At 37.1% G+C, this 20,315-nt stretch overlaps 1 protein-coding gene across 1 annotated transcript in view; it reads right to left on the minus strand.

Annotated features, from left to right (window-relative positions):
• The window catches only part of KIZ (kizuna centrosomal protein), a 161,034-nt gene that overhangs the window by 137,606 nt on the left and 3,113 nt on the right, over nucleotides 1-20,315 (minus strand). The window contains 4 exon segments of the mRNA XM_036009473.1: nucleotides 5,252-5,283; nucleotides 5,285-5,334; nucleotides 14,356-14,518; nucleotides 18,217-18,279. Coding sequence (XP_035865366.1) covers nucleotides 5,252-5,283; nucleotides 5,285-5,334; nucleotides 14,356-14,518; nucleotides 18,217-18,279 — 308 coding nt within the window.

Raw genomic sequence — 20,315 nt, forward strand, 5'->3', positions numbered from 1 at the left:
TATTACAAGACCACTGTAATCAAAACAGTCATGTACTGGCATAAGAACAGACACATAGGTCAATGAAACATAATAGAGAGGCCACAAATAAACCCATGTCTCTGTGATCAATTAATAATTCAACAAAGAGGGCAGAAGCATAAAATGGAGTAAAAATAACCCCTCCAACAAATGGTATTGGGAGATCTGGACAGCTACATGCAAAAAAATGAAATTCAGTCAACTAACACCAAACACAAAATAAATTCAAGATGGATAAAAGACTTAAATATAAGTTGCGATATCATAAAAGTCCTACAGGATAAGAACACAGGCATGAAAATCTAAGATATTCCACACAGCAATATTTCACCGATATGTTGTCCCCTAGAGCAAGGGATATAAAGGAAAAAATAAAGAAATAGGACTTCATCAAAATAAAAAGCTTCTGCACAGCTAAAGAAAACATCAGTAAAATTAATAGGGAACCAACCATATGGGTAAATATATTTGCCAATGATATCTCAGACAAGGGTTTGATCTCCAAAATATATAAAGAATTCACACAACTCTACTCCAGGAACACAAACAATCCAGTTATAAAATGGGCAAAGGACCTGAACAGACATTTCTCCAAGGAAGACACACATAGAGGGCCCAGGGACATATGAAAGGATGCTCAGCATCAGTAGCCATCAGAGAGATGCAAATTAAAACCCCAGTGAGATACCACTTCACACTATTCAGAATGGCCATCACAAACAAATCCACAAACAATAAGTGCTGTCGAGGTTGTAGAGGAAAGGAAATGCTAGTACATTGTTGCTAGGAATGCAGACTAATACAGCCACAGTGGAGAACAGTATGGAATTTCCTCAAAAAACTAAAAATGAAACTGCCTTTTGACCAGTAATTCCACTGCTGGGATTATACCCTAAGAATCCTGAAACACCAATTCAAAGGAACCTACGCATCCCAATGTTCACTGCAGCACAATTTACAAAAGCCAAGTGCTAGAAACAGTCTAAGTGCCCATGAGTAAATGAATAGATCAAAAAATATGGTACATTTACACAACAGAATATGACGCTGCTGAAAAAAAGTAGGAATCCCAGCCCTTCACAACAGCATGGATGGAACTAGAGAGTATTATGCTAAGTGAAATAAGCCAGGCAATGAAAGATAAATACCATATGATCTCACCTATAAGTGGACGTAATCAACAAAAGAAATAAGTGAGCATGTATAAAGTAACCAGGGATAAAGAACATTCTGGGGGACGATTGAGGGTTAGTGGTGGGGGTGGTTAAGATGGGGGATAGTAATGGGGAGAAAATGGGGAAAACTGTAATTAATAAGAAAAATTAATACAGAATAATAAATAAAAACATAATTCAGGATTTTGCTAAAATGTATTTACATTTTAATTGATAGTATATCAATTGGAAATCAGAAAAGGAAAGATATAAATTTCTCAAAATATTAACTAATTAATTATTTTTAAAACACTTTATTTTTAGAGAGAGGGGTAGGGAGGGAAAAAGACAGGGAGAGAAACCCTGATGTGGACTTACGGCCAAGATGGAGGTGTAGGTAGACACACTATGTCTCCTTGCACAATCAAAAGAAAAACAACAACAAATTTAAAAACAAAATCCAACCAAAACTGCCAGAAATTTGAACTGTATGGAAGTCAGACAACCAAGGAGCTAAAGAAACATTCATCGAGACCTGTAGGAAGGGCAGAGTCAAGCAGCTGGAGCAGAGAGGACAAGAGGCAAGGCGGCAGCTGGCGGACCAGGTGGTCCTACATTTGCATGCAGATAAACTGAGGGGAACAACTAGGGAGTGAGACAGACTGTACAAACCAGGCTTCCAGCATGGAAATAAAACATCAAACCCTTGACTGAAAAAATCTGTGAGGGTTGAGGCAGTGGGAGAAACTCCCAGCCTCACAGGAGAGTTCATTGGAGAGACCCAAAGTGTCCTAGAAAGTACACAAACCCGCCCACCAGGGAATCAGTACCAATAGGGCCCAATTTGATTAAGGGTAGTGGAGGAAGTGACTGAAAGCTGGTGGAGAGCTGAGCAAGCACCATTGTTCCCTCTCGGACCCCTCCCCCGCATACAGCATTACTAAGCAGCAAGTGGGTTGTCCTGCCCTGGTGAATACCTAAGGCTTCACCCCTTATGACTTAACGGGTGTGCCGAGACAAAAAAAATATGGCCTAAATGAAAGAACAAATAAAAGCTCCAGAAAAAATACAACTAAGCAATGAAGAAATAGCCAACCTATCAGATGTACAGTTTAAAACACTGGTAATCAGGATGCTCACAGAAATGGTTGAGTATGGTCACAAAATAGAGGAAACAGTGAGGGCTATGCAAAGTGAAAAAAAAGGAGAATGTTCAGGGAACCAACAGTGATGGGAAGGAAACCGGGACTCAAGTCAGTGGTTTGGACAAGAAGAAAGAAATAAACAATCAACCAGAACAGAATGAAAAACAAGAATTCAAAAAAATGAGGAGAGGCTTAGGAACCTCTGGGACAACTTTAAACATTACAACATCCGAATCATAGGGGTGTCAGAAGGAAAAGAGTAACAGAAAGAAATTGAAAACTTATTTGAAAAAATAATGAAGGAGAACTTCCCCAATCTGGCAAAGGAAATAGATTTCCAGTGAGTCCAACAAGCTCAGAGAGTCCCAAAGACATTGGACTGAAGGAAGCACACATCAAGGCTCATCACCATTACATTACCCAAAATTAAAGATAAAGAGAGAATCTTAAAAGCAGCAAGAGAAAAGGAGACAGTTACCTACAAAGGAGTTCCCATAAGACTGTCAGCTGATTTCTCAAGAGACCTTACAGGCAAGAAGGGGCTGGAAAGAAGTATTCCAAGTCATGAAAGGCAAGCACTTACATCCAAGATTACTCTATCCAGCAAAGCTTTCATTTAGAATGAAAGGACAGATAAAGTGCTTCCCAGACAAGGTCAAGTTAAAGGAGTTCATCATCACCAAGCCCGTACTGTATGAAATGTTAAAGGGATTTACCTAAGAAAAAGAAGAATATCCAAACTATGAACAGTAAAATGACAACAAACTCATAGTTATTAACAACCAAACCTAAAAAAAAAATAACAAAAACAAACTAAGCAGACAACTAGAACAGGAACAGAATCACAGAAATGGAAATCACATGGAAATTATCAGTGGGGAGGGGAAGGGGACAAATGGAGGAAAAGGTACAGGGAATAAGAAGCATAACTGGTAGGTACAAAATAGATGGGGAGGGGAGGTAGGAATAGTATAAGGAATGTAGAGGCCAAAGAACTTATGTACAACCCATGAACATGAACTAAGGGGAGAGGAATGTGGGTGCAGGGTGGAGGGGAATAAAGGGGGGGAAATGGAAAAAAAATTGATGAGTTGCCTCCCGCCCGTACCCCACGTGGGGACTGGGCCCTGCCACCAGGAATGGAATTGGCGACCTTTGGCTTTGTGGAACAACACCCAACCCACTGAGACTCACTGGTCAGGGCAACCTAATTGATTTTCCATACAGTCAGCAGTCAAAGCTTTTAAGGAGATGACACTTTTCAGTATGAAGGAAAACTTCTCTTCTAATTATTACATGTAATATTTTACGAAGTTGTCAGTTGTGTATCTCTTCTCTAATTTTAAATATGACTGAAAATAAGTTTAAATAACCAATTGTAGGGCAAGGAATCAGTAATGCAAATAGGAATGGCATTTCTATGCCATGGTACTTAAGTACCACTGACACTGCTTTACTAAGAATGTGTTTATCAGAAATGGGACAGGAAGAACAAATTTATAGATTAAAAACAAATCAATTATTTCATGACCAAATGTCAAATACAAAAACACCTGAATGATTTGTAAGTCTGTCACATCACAACACATTTAGCATACATCTAATTGCATAGAAATAATTTATCATTGAAGGCCTTTTCAATATAGATCAAGGTTGCTGAGACTTGATGTTTTGTATTTTAAGGATTAAAAAATACTCTAAATTCTAGGTGGTTTTTAACTTTGTAATCTTTGGGCAGGAAAACGGAAACTTTCTATAAACTTATATTAATGCCTACTAGTGCATAGAAATAAAAAGAAAAACTAAAACCTTCCTCCATCTATAAAAACAAAATAGTGTGGCCTCTGTTTCTTTTCTGATAAGAGTCTTAAATACCAAACAGTTAACTGCATAATAACATATACTGGCAGCCAGGCAGCCTGCTTAGCAGATATATAAAGCAGGTAAAAGAAGAAAAAGTTAATTTCTTGGCTGAATGATTCCATCGGTAGCTAGAGGGCAAACCTGAAAGTCTTTTAGTAAAGTAGCAGTTGATTCTTCTATCAATCTGTAGCACACATACTCTTCCAAGGAAAGCATTAAATATGAAAATCATATCCCGTTATCATCTGTTTCCAGCTTTCAGCCCTGTAAGCTTTTCTTAATGAATGCTGCAGCCTAAGGAACAAGCACGCTGTTGGCTTTTTCTGAATAATGGAGTGATGCTACCATTTTTGCTTATTACAATATCAACTGGCTGAGGGGGTTTCACACATAGTCACAAGTGACTACTCTTGCCAGCACGCTCCAAGTTATTACAAGATGTTTTTAGACATTTCATCTAAAAGAGCTTTACTGCTTTTAGTGAAGAAAACACCTATGGTCTTGAACAGAATCATTTATATGGAGATAGGCGGGAGGATTAGAAGCCTGCATTATGGCAGATACATAGCAGAATTCATTTAAGTATTCCTTTCCAGTCTTGTCTGTTGCTTAGATATGCAGTCCTTTCTTTTCACTTTATCTGTGAAAAGGTTAAAAATGTACAAAATTATATATACGAAAAAAGAAGCAAAATGCCACATTTTATTTATTTTTCATTTAATGTAGTTTTGGAAATAAGGTAAAGAGCAGCTACAAAACATTATTTAGGAAAACACAATTTTAACTGCTAACAACACAGGTTTTCTTTGGAATCTCTTTTACACCCACAGTCACTGCCTTTCAGCTAATTTGATTGAATTATACATTAAAGCAATACTCTATAAGCAACAGTTTTGCTTATAGAGTATTACTTAAGGTTTAAATAATCACTTAATCACTTAAATAATCACTTAAGGTTTAATAAAAAATATCTTTGTAATAAGAAGCTTTAAAAAAAGAATATCTTAAAAAATGAACACTCCAAAAATCCTCTGTTGACAGAATGTTTATCATTTCAATTTATTAATTTTTCTCTGTCTTCATTTTTTGGTTCACCTTTTGCTACCTTTTGAGAGTAGCTGCATCTCCTTAATTTGAGTCTCATACTCAATCTAAATATAAACAAAGTTTGATTTTGTCATGGATAAAATTACAACTAGCACCTCTCTATATTTTCAGTCTTTATAGAATAAAAGGAACAGTGAGGTAGAAAGTAAAACTAATATTGCTGAGAAATTCAACTCAGAAGATAAACAATTTTACAAACAAAATGTAAAAAAAGCTGAATTCTATAAAGTGTTATCTGTTTTTAAATAAAATAAGATTCAATGGATTTTTACTTAGTCTTTCATCAGTTCAGGGAGTAAAACCTTGATATACTAAGCTATCATAAAAATCCAGTTACTTTATTATGAAAGTAACACATCAAATGTTATTTTCTCGGGAAAGTTTTGTCCTAAACAAAGGAAATCAATCTTATTGACTTCTTATTTGTATGATATCTACATAATAATCATGGTCCTCCCAGTTACAACAATGGAGTAAATTATTTGCTAGATCATCAACTTAACACAAATTCTATTTTCTATGAATAAAAATACACTGTAGACATCAGTAACCATAGGAATCAAGTTTGCTCTGGCACTAGTAACTACTTTAAAATATCTGTATCATTAGCCCACTATAATTAATTAAAGTGATTCCATCATAAAATGACTTTTTCTTAAAAGCAAGGCATAAAAAATCACTTTGATTTAGCATGTTAAATAATTAAAGCCTAAAAAAGTCACTGAATGAGGTCCATCACAGGTAAGCATCAGATCATTTTCTAAATTAGGTGGTAATGAACTGCAATTAGAAACATATCTATGAGATTGGCAATTTAGAAAACTGCTTCCTTAGTTCTCAGTCTGAACTTAAAATAGATGTGGGCTTTGTTTTGACACACAAAACCTGAACAGATAATAATAACCAAAATTGACTTGTTTCCCTCAAAATATCTTAAAAGGTATTATATGCTACCCCATTTTTAACAAGTTAAGCAGGAATTTTTGTTTTCTCTATCAGAATGTTATTAATATGATACCTGGCAGTAGTGACCTAAATAGATACTGAATTCTGAATGAAATAAAAGTTTTATAAGGCCAGAACAAACAATAAAATCAAGCAAAAAATAAAGAAACAGGTAATTATGAAAATACATTTTACATCTATTTCATATCTACTCCTTTGAACTCAGAAATATTTAATTTTTAGCTCCAAGAACTTTTGACAGGCATACTTTCCACATTCCAAGGCAAAGTATCTTTAAAAAGGGATGAGAGGTAGACTACCAAATAAACAAAGGTTTATTAAGTAATCCTATATTAAGCAAAAATTCTTTGTTCCTGTGACTGCAAATGTTTTCTTCTGCTCTTTGAGATTTGTTACAAACATGCAGCGGGCATTGAACATGATTTCCTCATTATGGAACCATTTCTAAGCCATACCTTCCAAAGACAGAGCACTTTCTTGTGGAAACATAGGAGTGTTATTCAATTAATTTTCCTGAAGCAAAAAGTGATAACCACATTAAGGCTTCATTAGGATCAGTAAGGAAAAGTATTAAGAGTCCAATTTATTGACTGTTCTCAATGCACCTGAAAAATTTACTGAACACAGGTGTTCTCCTAAATTAGTGATTCAAATAAAAACTGTACAATGTATTTGAAATAAAAGAGTTGCTGCGGCAAATTGGTAACTGATACAAACTGGAACTCTGCATCATCTACGACCATGGATTTCCACCTATAACTGCTCTGCTCTCTTTCTTTGCCTTTTATTTATACATATGATACTTGGTTATCATCCATCAAATCTATACCCTGAACACTGGAGAGCAGGGGTTTTCAACCATGCTCTGCCAGGGCCATAGGACCCCCTAGTTTCACTTTGCCTTTTATCTGCATTTAAACAAAGGGTTCTACTATGTTTAAAAGTTTGTTTTTAAGTTTGGAAAATACTGTATAGATGAATCTTTCCAAGACTTTCCCAGCTAAAACATGTCTGACAAAACAGCAGAGCATGTGTCCCTATATACATCTAATTCTCCAAGAATCAGTCTTTCATGTTTCATTATCTATTTCTTTTCTGATCAGGGCTCATATGTTTCTCATATTTTCACAATACATCAGGGCTTAACTTCATCCTTTCTCTCTGGTGCAGACTCAGCTCCCTATTCTCTTCTTGCCATGTGACCTAGATTCCTCACAGTCAGATCTGCTGCATCAGGAACCAAACTACCTATGCCCAGAAGTATCTGATGGTCCAGAGCTTCTCTAAATTTAATCTTCACATCCCCTAACTCCCCTAGGGGAAATTTGTTTAAAAAAAACAACAACCACCCATGAGCATTGAATTAACTGGGTTCTTCATTCAGTAACTTGTTCTGTTACTGTACTGCTTTGCAACACTGGGTTTGATACTGCACACCTAAATTTAGGAGGACCTTTCCATTCACTTCCTTACTCTGCACAAACAATTTACTTCTTTTCAATTAACGAAATCTGTTGACAATGATCTGTGGTCATGGGAAAAGCAGATGGAGGTTCTGGCAGATCTTTCAGGGCTCTGGGATATCTTTCCATTCTGAAAATACATCCTGTTTTCCATTATGTTTCCTTCTTTTCTTCTATATTCTCACATTCTTTCAATTTTTCCTTTATTACTACTTTCCCAGAAGTACTTTTTCATAGTTTACCTTTTTTTCCATTGATCTTCGGGATTGTACAGTAATTCTCAGTTTCAAAACTGACAGACATTTAAAACCAGGAGGCCTGGCTTCCTCATATTAGACTTGCAGAATGGGTACAGAGAGACAAACTTTCTGACTTGACTCTCAGGTGAATATGTAAGATGGGACTAAAATTCAATACTTTTTGTTTTCCTTCCATTTTTTCCAGGCTTCCTTTTAGATCCTGAACCAGGCTCTAAGCTATGGAGGAACACTTGTTTATTAAACTAGTTCATATTAGTGGGAAAGACACTTTCATTATTAAAAAACAGGATTTCCTATAGACTTTGTCATCCAGGAAGCTGAAGGTCATGTTCTGCCCACAGCGGCTGTCACAACACTTAGTAGGAATTGAATGAGAGCTCAAAAGATTTGTTTGCCTCAAATTTTATCCCCTACAGGCACAAATAACCTAATGACTGAATTTTCCTCAAGAATCACATCTTTAAATAATGATATTATATCTTCAGAATGTCTCTGCTATTAAGCACAAATGCCCTTGGAAGGTATAACACAGGGTACAATCAATACCACATTAGTTTTTACATAGTTGTTCATGGTCCATAAAAGAACAAGACAAAAATCATGGAAGAATTAATTTTCAATCAAGGGGAGAGTTTCAATGCTTACTGAGTGCTTATCATATGCCACATTCTGGGTCAGATACTGAGTACAAAAATAATGACAAGGAGCTCATAGTGAGGTGGAAAAACAGACTCATAATCAATCATAATACCACAAAGGCAGTGCTTACTGAGATAACTACAACACAGACCTAAGGCAGGATAGAGGGAGAGAGGCCTTCTAGTTGAAAGATATAGGGGATAATGTGGTACTTTCAAGGAAATGCAAATTGTTTAGCATGTTTAAAATTCTGTGGGTGGTGCGAGTGAGTGAATGAGTATGCATAAAAGAGAGCACACACATGTGTGGGAGATAAATATATAGAGAGACAGTGGGAAGACATGGGGTTGGAAGAGAGAAGAGGTGGGGGATATGGAAGAGATAGGAATGGGAAATCAGTGGGAGGTGGAAATAGAGGGAGGCCATAATAGGGGAGAAGGCAGAGATAGGAGAAAGTGATGGAAATGGAGGGAGAAGGTGGAAGGAGACAGGTTGGGGACAAAATGTGCATATGTTTACATTTGTTTGAGAGAGACTGAGAGAGAGCATGTGTGCACGTGTGTCTCAGGAGTTGAATCTGTGGGTTGGTATGCAGGCAGAGACTAGCCTCTGGACTTTTGTCTTGAAAAGGCTGAAGACTCAAGATTTCAAGCAGAAGAGAGATATAACCAGGTGGTGACCTCCCTGCTTGGGGACCTTCCTTGAGTACCCTGACATTTCAGCTCCATGCCTGACACTTGAATGTGGGAGGCTAAAGCAGATGCTGGGAATGCTCCATGCGGGTCCCCAGGACCCTTCTGGGTGGGTGCTCCAAAGCTCCAGAATCCCTGTCTCTGTGCCTAAGGTTCCTGGGGAGGCTGCTCTGCCCACAGGAGCAGGTGGTTAATTTTCCACCACTTCACTCCTCCCCTATTAGTCCTCCATCAATTACACTTGGAAGCCAGTGTATGCATATCCCATATGCTTTGAACCATTTGCCAGAATTTCCAATTGGGAGGCACCAATTGTGGTAGTTTCAGTTACCTGTGCTGCCCAGACTCACTTCCCCACCTGCCACTGACATTCCTTGCACTTCCCAAATTATCCATTTATATTTAAACCCCTGTCTCAGGATAAACATTGGGGAGAACCCAATCACAGACAAGGGCAAATGGCACCCAAGGAAAACTGTTCTAAGGACCAACTTGGGTTTCCTCTATAAAAGTTGCTACTTCAGGAAGAAGGGGGACAGAAAGGGAGAGGACAGTCTTCACAGCATTACTAATATTACTATTTACATACTTGAGCTGAGTTTATTCAGCCTCTTTGGCAATATAGTCACAACATTTTATTTTCAAAGTTACATGACAGATTGATAGCCTTAAAAAGCCCTGAAAATTATTACAGGCCCCCCAAATAAAGTAGTATAATTCATAGAATCAGTTGAACAGTTTCTTATGCTTTTAGTCCACTTAAAATTTTTCAATATTATATAATAAAGTCAGTCCAGTCTTACAAAGAGGGAGAAATTCACATTAAATAATTTGGGCAAATCCCAACTTCTCCCACACTTCATTTTGTTTCACTTTCAGGAATTCTACCAATTACCTAGAAGATCATTGGTATTACCTATATTCAAGAAGAAATACCCTACCTCCGGCATGTTGAGGTATGTGGGCAATACACTATAAACATGTTTAATCATAACATCTTTCTACTGAAACTTATCTGAGGTCAGTCAGTAAAGAAGGTGAAGGTCTGATACCTGTGTTGAGTAGGATTAAGAAGAGACTAGTGGTTCTGGCAGATTCCTAGGGATTCCACTGAAGAGTGACAGAAAAGGAAGAACCTGAAAGAAACTGGAAGACACCAGAGGCAAACCTCCTCTACTCTGAAACTCTGCCTACTGCAGAGCTTGCTTACTTAAGTGGTGCCAATGCCTGGTTTCATGAACACACATAAAGCATGTGGACTTAGTTACTGCCAAATACAGTTCTCCATGGAACTCAACATCTCTCCCAATTGCAGCTACATGATCTGTTCTTTTTTGCTATCAGCAGATTTTTTTTAAAAGGCATTCTTTATCCAAAATCTAAAAAGTAACATCTATGTAATTTCTGAACCATGTTAATGAATAAAGCTTTACATATTCCTATGAATATAATATCATTTTTTAAATTTTTATTTGAATTGTTGTTCAAGTACAGTTTTCTGTCTTTTACTCTCATCCCAGCCCACACCCCCCAGCCCTCCCCACCTCCCTCCCATTTCCATTCCCCCCTAGTTTTTGTCCATGTGTCTTTTATACTTGGTCCTGTAAACTTGTTCCTTGTTCCCCTTTTCCCCTGAAATTCCCTCTCCTCTCCCCTCTGGTCACTGTCAGCCTGTTCTCTATTTCAGTGTCTTTGGTTATATTTTGCTTGTTTGTTTGTTTTGTTGACTAGGTTCCTGTTAAACATGAGATCATATGGTATTTATCTTTCACCGCCTGGCTTATTTTGCTTACCATAATGCTTTCCAGTTCCATCTATGATGTCCCAAAGGGTAGAAGCTCCTTCTTTCTTTCTGCTGCATAGAATTCCATTATGCAAATGTACTATAGTTTTTTGATCCATTCATTTACTGATGGGCACCTAGGTTGCTTCCAACACTTGGCTATTGTAAATTGTGCTGCTATGAACATTGGAGTGTATAGGTTCTTTCGGATTGGTGTTTCAGGGTTCTTAGGATATAATCCTAGCAGTGGAATTGCTGGGTCAAAAGGCAGATCCATTTTTAGTTTTCTGAGAAAATTCCATACTGTTTTCCATAGTGATTGTACCAGTCTGCAATCCCACCAACAGTGCACTAGGGTCCCTTTTCCTCCACAACCTCTCCAACACTTATTGTTTGCTGCTTTGTTTATGATGGCCTTTCTGACTGGTGTGAAGTGGTATCTCATTGTGGTTTTAATTTGCATCTCTCTGATAGCTAGCGATACTGAGCATCTTTTCATGTGTCTCTGGATCCTCTGTATGTCCTCCTTGGAGAAATGTCTGTTCAAGTCCTTTGCCCTTTTTTAAATTGGGTTGCTTGCCTTCCTGGTGTGGAGTTGTGTAGGTTCTTTATATATTTTAGAGATTAAACCCTTGTCTGAGGTATCATTGGCAAATATGTTTTCCCATACAGTTGGTTCTCTTTTTATTGTAATATTGTTTTCTTTATGGTTCCCTATACTGTTATTCTTTAGTAACTCATTATATAAGTTTTTTCATATCCTTTTATATACAACAGATGCTCTCAATATAAAAAAATTTATAAAGGATATTATTCCCTTCAAATTCCTCCCTTTCACATTTGATTATAATAAGAAATCAATAATTATAGATGTAGAAGATAAAATAAAAAAATCATCATTTCAAAATCTCCCATATGACTGATGCAGGCATTATTAATGAATCCTAAAACCACTAGGTAAAAGGTTGTTGAGGAATAAGATATTTCCAAGATGTCAAACCATCATCCCATAGATTTATTTACTACTTTCCAAAGGAAAAAAGTACCTTACAACAGAGAGATCTAGAGATCATCATCTTAACCAAGGAATCAAACTCAGCTTCTCTTAGGTAAGACCACCTGACATAAATGATTTGCCTCCTAATTGGATGCAGTAGGAAGAATATAATCTCAGGTGTGAGCATTTAATTAACTAAAAATTCATTCCTCAATTTCAGGGGAAAAGGGGAAGGGTTTACAGGAACAAGTATGAAGGACACATGGACAAAAACTAGCGGGGGTGGAAATGGGAAGGAAGTGGGGAGGGCTGGAGGGGATGGAATGGGAAGGGATGGGATTAAAAAAAAATTCAGCCCTCAGAGTCACATTTTAAATGTTCAATTGCCCAGTATGGCCAGTGGCTACTGTGTTGTACTGCATCAGTATATAGTGAACATTCCCATCACTACAGAAAGTTCTATTAGGCAGTGCTGGTTTAGACTGAATTTCCAGTTTAAAGGAAGTATAGAGGTTGCTATGTAAGTTAAGATAGTTGCTATACAACTTCATGAGAAGGTAGAGCTCTTCAGAAAAGACAATAATGCTGGAGAAAATAGATGGCAGCAGGAAAAGAGGAAGATGAAATCCAGATTGATTAACTACATAAAAGAAGTGATAGGTATGAGCGTACAGAGGCTGAGAAGGGTTTTTGACGACAGGGCATTTTGGACAACACTCATAGTATCTTCAGGGGTTGTAGCCAACTCAATGGCACATAATGAACACATACAAGCTAAATGAAACCTCAAAGGAATAACCAGTTAAATTCAGAATATGAGGCATTCTGTAAGCCTACTTTCTTCAAAAAGTCAGTATTACTGGGGGAAAAGAGAAAGGAAGAGTGGTGTCAGGCTGAATCAGAGTAAAACACCAAAAAGACACAATAACCAAATGTAATGTGTGAAACATAGTTGGCTCCTGGTCTGGAACTGAGGAAACTGGAGTATCAACTAGATATTAAGTGATATTATGGAATCATTATTAATTATCTTAGGTGTGGTAATGAATGGTATTATGATTATGTAGGGGACCGCCTCTTAGGGGAGAAGTGTTATGGTGTCTGCACCATACTTTCAAAAATACACACACACACATAGCAAATATGACAAAATATTTACAACTACTGCATCTAGAGTTTAGGAGTTGTTTTAGTCCATTCAGCTGCTATAACAAAACACTAGTGGCTAGTGGTTTACAAACAACAGAAATGTATATCTCATAGTTCTGGAGGATGGGAAGTCCCAGATCCATGTACCAGCATGGTCACTTGGTGAGGGCCCTCTTTCTGGTTCACAGCCACCACCTTCTAACTGTGTCCTTACATGGTGGAAGGGACTGGGATCTCTCTGGAGCCTCTTTTATAAGGTACCAATCCCATTTATGAAAGTTCCACTCTCATTATTTAAGCACCTCTCAAAATACCCCACCTACTAATATCATCACTTCAGGCCACAGCATGAATATTTGTCAGCATAATTCTTTCAATTTTTCTGTGTACTGGAGATTTTTATAATAAAAGGTAGGGGAGAACATTGCTACAGAAAAAAGGAAAGGGAAATACTGAAGCCACTTCTCCTGTAACCAGTACTCAGTTGAGTTGACTTGGGCAACAAACCCTAACCAAAACAAATGGCGAGAAAAAAGGCCTAGGCCTCCATGCTTGGCATAATTTGTAGAGCACAAGGTTACCAGGCACCATAAGGGAATGGAACACCAGAATTAGAGAAGGTACTAAGAACAGTTGCTCTGGGGCACAAGACAAGGAGCATGAAGGTGAACTCCTCAGGGCCAGTTCTAGCCCTTCATTCTTCCCTCAACACACTGCCTGACTAAAACACAGGGTTCCAACCATAGGAAAAGAATCATTTAAAAAAGAAATCTCTATAGGAACTCTAATGCTGTTCATGCTCAACCATGGGACCAACAGATACTATATGCCAGGTAGTGGGGAGTGATATATGTGCCTGTTTTAAGTTAAAATTTTTATAGTACAACAAAGTAGAGATATTTCATTAATTGCTCAACTCAAGTAGGAATCTGAGAAAATGCAATTTCAAGTTCTCTGGTCAAAATCTGGCCATGTGATAATTCATAAAGAAAACTGATAATCTTATAAATGAACAACTGAACATTTTGACTGCCACTGATCTGAAACTTACTGCTCGTTATTTCTAATTTTAGCAAAAAAGGATTAAAAAAGACAAAGTACAAAGCAAGATGTCACCTTGAGTTCTTGAAGCTTCTCTGTATTTGTGGTAAAGTGTCCAACATGAGCTTGGATACACTCCAACTGCTTTAAATATTCTTTGTTTCGAGTATGAGCCCTCTTTTCTGACTCACATATTTCCTTGAGGTATTTCTTTAGCTTTACATACTTCAACTTAACTCTAGAAAAATAAATGCAGGTTTTTAAAGAATGAAGTCAGATTTTGACAACTTAAGAAGAACTTCCTTTTTTTAAAATTGAAGATGTTTATTGCATTCTATTTTGGTGGAAAAAACATAACACACATTTATTTAGCACAACCTTGTGAAATACACAAAGTGAAACTAGGAAAGAAATATTTTTCTTCTAGTCCATTTCTGAGGATTAATTCATGAACTGTTCCACTGTAATTAAATATTTCTTGCAATAGTTGAGCACTAAGCTTAACATTTAGTAATTTAGAAGAAGATTTTTCTTTAACAAAATTTTTAGTGAGACAATATATTCTAATATATTTTACCCAAACACTAAAACTAAAGGACAGAATGTATATGCATTTTTAAAGAGAGGAAATTAATGCAACATCACTGAGGTATCACATCTAGGCATAACTCTCCTGAGAAATATATACAAGACCACATTATAACATTCAAACAGTAAAGACTTTCAGGGATTTCTTTCTCAAAATTAAATGTGATTCTAAGAGTAGTGTCTATGTGGCCATGTTCAGAGGAAAAGCCCATTAGCATTCTTTTTAAATGACAATCTCAAAACTACCTGCTCTTATAAAGGAAATCAAAGTATAAACCACAATCCATAAACATGAAGAAAATTTGAAATTTAAAATGAAAAACTCTCATTTTAGATATAATTTTAAAATTTTGTTAGAAATCGCAGCAGCATACTATATTATTAAAATATTTTAAAAACAACATATAAAGTGTAACTACTCAGATTGTAAAAAAAAAAAACCTTTAGGAATTCTATACCAAAGTGTAGTATCAAAAGACCCAAGATGTGCAGCCCATTCTTCTCATAGAACCAACACTGCTAATTCTAGGTTGCTGTTTTTCACAAGTACCTAAGTTATAAGAATATCTATAGCATTTCTATTGTTTGTTCAGTAAATTATTCAGTATTCTTTTATCAATCAAAAATAAGTTGAAAAACCACAAAAATGTTCACCCTCAAAAACAGATTTCCAAAGATGCTGAAGCTAGTAAAAATTAATCTCCAACAGATTTTAAACTTCTACAACTACTCCAATAGTTTTTTTTAAATTCTTTATTATGCTAATAATTCCATGCTTTGATCTTAGTTGGCTGTCTCCATTTTTCTATGTACAAAAAAGACTGGTTTTACTGCTACCCATGTCTGCTATTTTCAACATAAGCAACAGGAATGGGGTAGAACCTAATACACCGTCTTTCACAGGCAGGTACTCAGTAAAGCTGCTGGTGGTGGCCAGTCTACACCTAGAGTAGGTATAATAGTAACCAATACCTTCTCCATCCAAAGTCTAGTTTCATTCCTGCCCCTCCCTACATTAGCCTTCAAAGCTGACCACATAAGTAAGTTATCCATTCATGCAATCATTCATATATTCAGTGCTTTGAACATGAAAGCCACTCAGCTAGGTCAACAGGGAAAACAAAAAAAAGGGATAAGTAAAACATAGTCCCTTGTGGGAAACTGCAAGGGACTCTGACAAAACTAGGCAACCAGACCTAGTTGAAGGGGTCATGGATGCCTTCCCAGTAGAAATTATCTTTCAGCTGAGACATGAAGGTTGGGTATGAATTAACCCAAAATTGGGGAAAGCAAGAGTAAAGAGTTGGGGGGAAAACATTCAGACAGGGGAAGTAGCATCATAGAAAGCTCAAAGGCAATAAGTAAGAATAATAGTGATATTGACAAAAATAATAATAAGTTATCAACTCTTACTTTGCTTTAAGACTCTATTAAGTTCTCATAACTATCATTACCCCCATTTGACAGATGAAAAATGGAGACAGAATGTTGGCCTAATAGTCCCAAGGTCATATGGCTAAGAGATGGTGGGACTAAATCAAGAAACTTGGCAACAAAACCTATCTGCTTACACTATATTACAAAAGATCCTACCATGCTTCAGAAACTGAAATTTTAGTCCATGTAAAATTTTAGGGGGAGGTTGGCAAAAGATGGTGATGATGAAAATTAAACAGGGGCAGATAATGGCGATTCTGGTAAGCCCTTGTACCAAATACTTCTCATGTCCTCCTCATATCCTCCTGACCCACCTTTACTTCTACCAGCCACTGCTGCAGCAACCCAATAGCCCCTGCCTCAGCCGCACCTGGTATCTTGCTTTCCCAGGGCTGCTTTTCTGAATTTGCAACATAGAAAACCTGGATATGAGAAGGGGTTAACATCCCCTGCAACAGCCCTGATCAATGGAGTCAGAAACCAAGAGGTAAACAGCCGCCTTTTCCATTCCTTGAGTGCACACTTGTAAGGAGCTGAGAAGCAGTCTACACTGCTCCTCTGAAGGTCCAGAGGTGTCAAGTTCTGGGTGTCCATAGAAGTGACCAGCTCCTACTTCATCCTTGCCAGCCCTGCTTTCTAGTTTTATGCAACCACTTCCTAAAACAACCTACTACTATACCTACAGGAAAAAAAAAAGAAACCCTACCACCTACATACAAACCCTTTTCTCAGACTCTGCCTTCTGAGATAACCAGGTTGAAGACCTGGCCATGTAAGACAGTTTGGATTTTACCCTATAGGCAGTCAAAGAAAGCATATTTTTAGCAAATCATACCCTCTGTCTAACAGGAAAAAAAGAGGCTGATAGAACAAACTCAGAAAACTGATAGCTTGGTAAAGGTTCCCATTCTGCTCTCACCATCATTATGTCAGGAAGTTATCCAAGAAAAGGCTACAGGAAAGCTCTATACTCTGTCTTCTGTCCCTTTAGCTGTGGGTTAGAAAAATAGCAACTGCCAAGGATCCTCTAAGACTCGGGCCCACTTCTGAGGCCATAGTGTCCACAGCATTTTCATCATCCTGTTGACTCTTCTCGTCTCCTCTAGAGCCCAGAGACTTATGGCTATCCTCCCTGACTGGTACCATTGGAAGTATATTAAATCTTAAAACCAAAGAATAATTTTGAAGGTCAAGAAGTAAATGGACCTAATGGGTGATTAGATTTTAACGTATTTTTAGCTTCTCTCCCTTCTGGGTAAGACATTTTCATTTTTCACTCACATTAGGATATGGATAAAGTACAACTTTAGTATAATCATAGCTAGAAATTATTCATATAAATAATACTGGAGGTAAAACCATACATTTGGCTTAAGGATGAAGTTAAGTTCCCATAAAATAGAATTAAAGATATTAAAAGTTTGCTTTTAATATTAAAGTAACTGAAATAGAATAATATGTATATTATCTACTGTCCATGATAATTTTAACATTCATTGTCATATATCCATGAACAGGTGAAACACTATGTAACCCTACCTACAATAGTTTGTTGAAAGGTCAGCTACAGTATAATTATGCCTTAATCACTATACAGACTTAATGGATTTAACTGGTGACCAAAAAGATAACAGACTATAACATGTCTTATTCTTAAGCTATTAAGCAAAAGATTCCTGAAATAATACAAATACCAAATAACAAAAAAAAATTTTCCTTGTACTAATTTTAATCAAATTTATTCTTAAATTTGACAGTCATTAAATTGCAGTGTTTACTTGAAACTATTATACATAAAGAGTAAAAGAATGCTAAAAGTACTACAACTATGGCATTTACAACATATTAGGGTTAAATTTTTATTAATATATGCAAAGTGGCTTAAAAACTATTACCACTGGCATATCTTACCTGCATATATCAGACTGACTATACTCATAAAGTTTCTTTTCCAGGTCCAATCTCTTCTTTTCACTATAGTACAGAAAGAAAATATTTTATGAATAACTACACTGATAAGTAATAGGCTGTCAAATTTAGAATATGACCTCTTCTAAAATCACACTTTTGTAAGAATGCTTCTCTGGCCTCTCTAAGGAGCAGAAAATGCCAGCTGTGTTTGAACCTCAAGACACAAATATACTTAGCAGTCATCAGGGATATCTAAAAAGCAAAGAGGACACCAATACAAGAGGACACCAATACAAAGAGGACAGCAAAAAGAACAAGATTCTCAAATAAATGGGAAAACACCTTAACAAAAAGCTGAGAACCAGGTTCATTCATTCAGCAACTATTTCTTGCATGCTATGATAAGCCAAGCAGAGTTCTAGGCCTAGAGACTAATACAGTGAACAAGACAACCAAGAACTCTGTTGTCATCAGGCAACTGACATTCTAGGGGGAAGGACAGACAATAAACAGATAAATACGTAAAATACAATATGGCTAGACTTCCCTGAGATGTTGGCACTTAGGCAACGGAGGTTCCATCAGGACTGAACATGATGCTTCCACAAAATCCACCTTGGACTAAAAACTGGTGGCTTGCTCTGCTGCTAAGAAGTTAAGCTTGGGCAGAGCTGACTGGCTGAGTCAGAAATAGGTCTCTGAAAAGTAAACCTGATCTCACAGACATTTAATGAAGACCAGGGCCCTTAACAATATTACTTCAAATTTGGAGGAATTTCTTTCTTTTTTTTTTTTAGATTTCATTTATTTATTTGTAAAGAGAGGGGAAGGGAAGGAGAGAGAGAGAGAAATATCACTATGTGGTTACCTCTTGAATGCCCCCTACTGGGGAACTGGCCTGCAAGCCAGGCATGTGCCCTGAATGGGAATCAAACCAGCAACTCTTTGGTCCACAGGCAGGTGCTCAATTCACTGAGCTACACCAGCCAGGGCTGGAGGAATTTCTTTTTATAACTTTGTAAAATCATTATGATTTGTTACTAACTGCTATCCTCTGCAGCTACTACTAGTAAAGATTTAGCCTTGATGTTCAAGTGAGCGCTGTAGACTAGGAGAAAGCTTACACTGCACACCCAGTCTGGATAAAAGGTAGGAGAAACACAGCAGAAGAGGGGGCTACAACCAAAATCAAAGGTCTAAGGGGGTAAAACTGCTGAATGGGAAGCCGTCCCAATCCTTGGGAGATTTACCCTGGGAGGGCTCTGCTTAACCACCACCAAAGTACCAGCTTCAGTCTTGTCTAATGGAAGTTACATTGCTCATCTAAGTTAACAGTAACTAAAGGCTGAAAGAGAAATCACAAAATGTCTGAGAGAAAAATACTATGAATCAAAGACAAGGAGTCCAAACAGAAAGTAAGCTCAGGTTGGTCTCCTGAGGGAAAGGGACTGAGACCACCTTCCATTTGTGAGCTCTTAATTAGTTTCTGTTTTCCTTCAAATATTTTTTCCTTTACAAAAAAGCCCCAAATTTACTCTGTTAACTAAATTATAGGATAAAGTTCTTTGTTTAGCACAATTTAACCAAAATTCTTTTAATGAGAAAATGGGGTACAAAAGTCAAACACCAAATCTTTGCATGGATAAAACTATCTGTTCCTTAGTTGGGGTAAGTCTAGGTTAAAAAAGGGTAAAAGATTAAAAGGAAAAAAATTATAGGAACACAATTTTAAAAATTAATAGCTTCTCACAGATCTTTCTCATTAATAAGAATGAACTTAGAAGAGACATGAACAAAATATGGTATATTTACTTCCATGTTAGGAAATTTTATTAGTCACTTTTCCCCCTTCTAAGGTTCAATGATCAAAAGGATACTTAATTCATGAAGAATGAATGACTGGACAGTGTAAGCAATTTGTCAGTAAGTTTTGAGGACAAAAGGACCCTTAAATGCATCTATGTCCTTGTGCCCTGGTGTCATACTTCATTTTTGTGGCATTCCTGCCAAGAAAGTATGGCCAGGGTCTGGTCATGAGGAAACATCAGGTGGACCCAGTTTGAGGATCACCCTCTGGAATGAAAGTTATACTCTATGAA

This window comes from Phyllostomus discolor, chromosome 9 (assembly GCF_004126475.2).
Source record: "Phyllostomus discolor isolate MPI-MPIP mPhyDis1 chromosome 9, mPhyDis1.pri.v3, whole genome shotgun sequence".
In the NCBI taxonomy this organism is placed as follows: Eukaryota; Metazoa; Chordata; class Mammalia; order Chiroptera; family Phyllostomidae; genus Phyllostomus; species Phyllostomus discolor.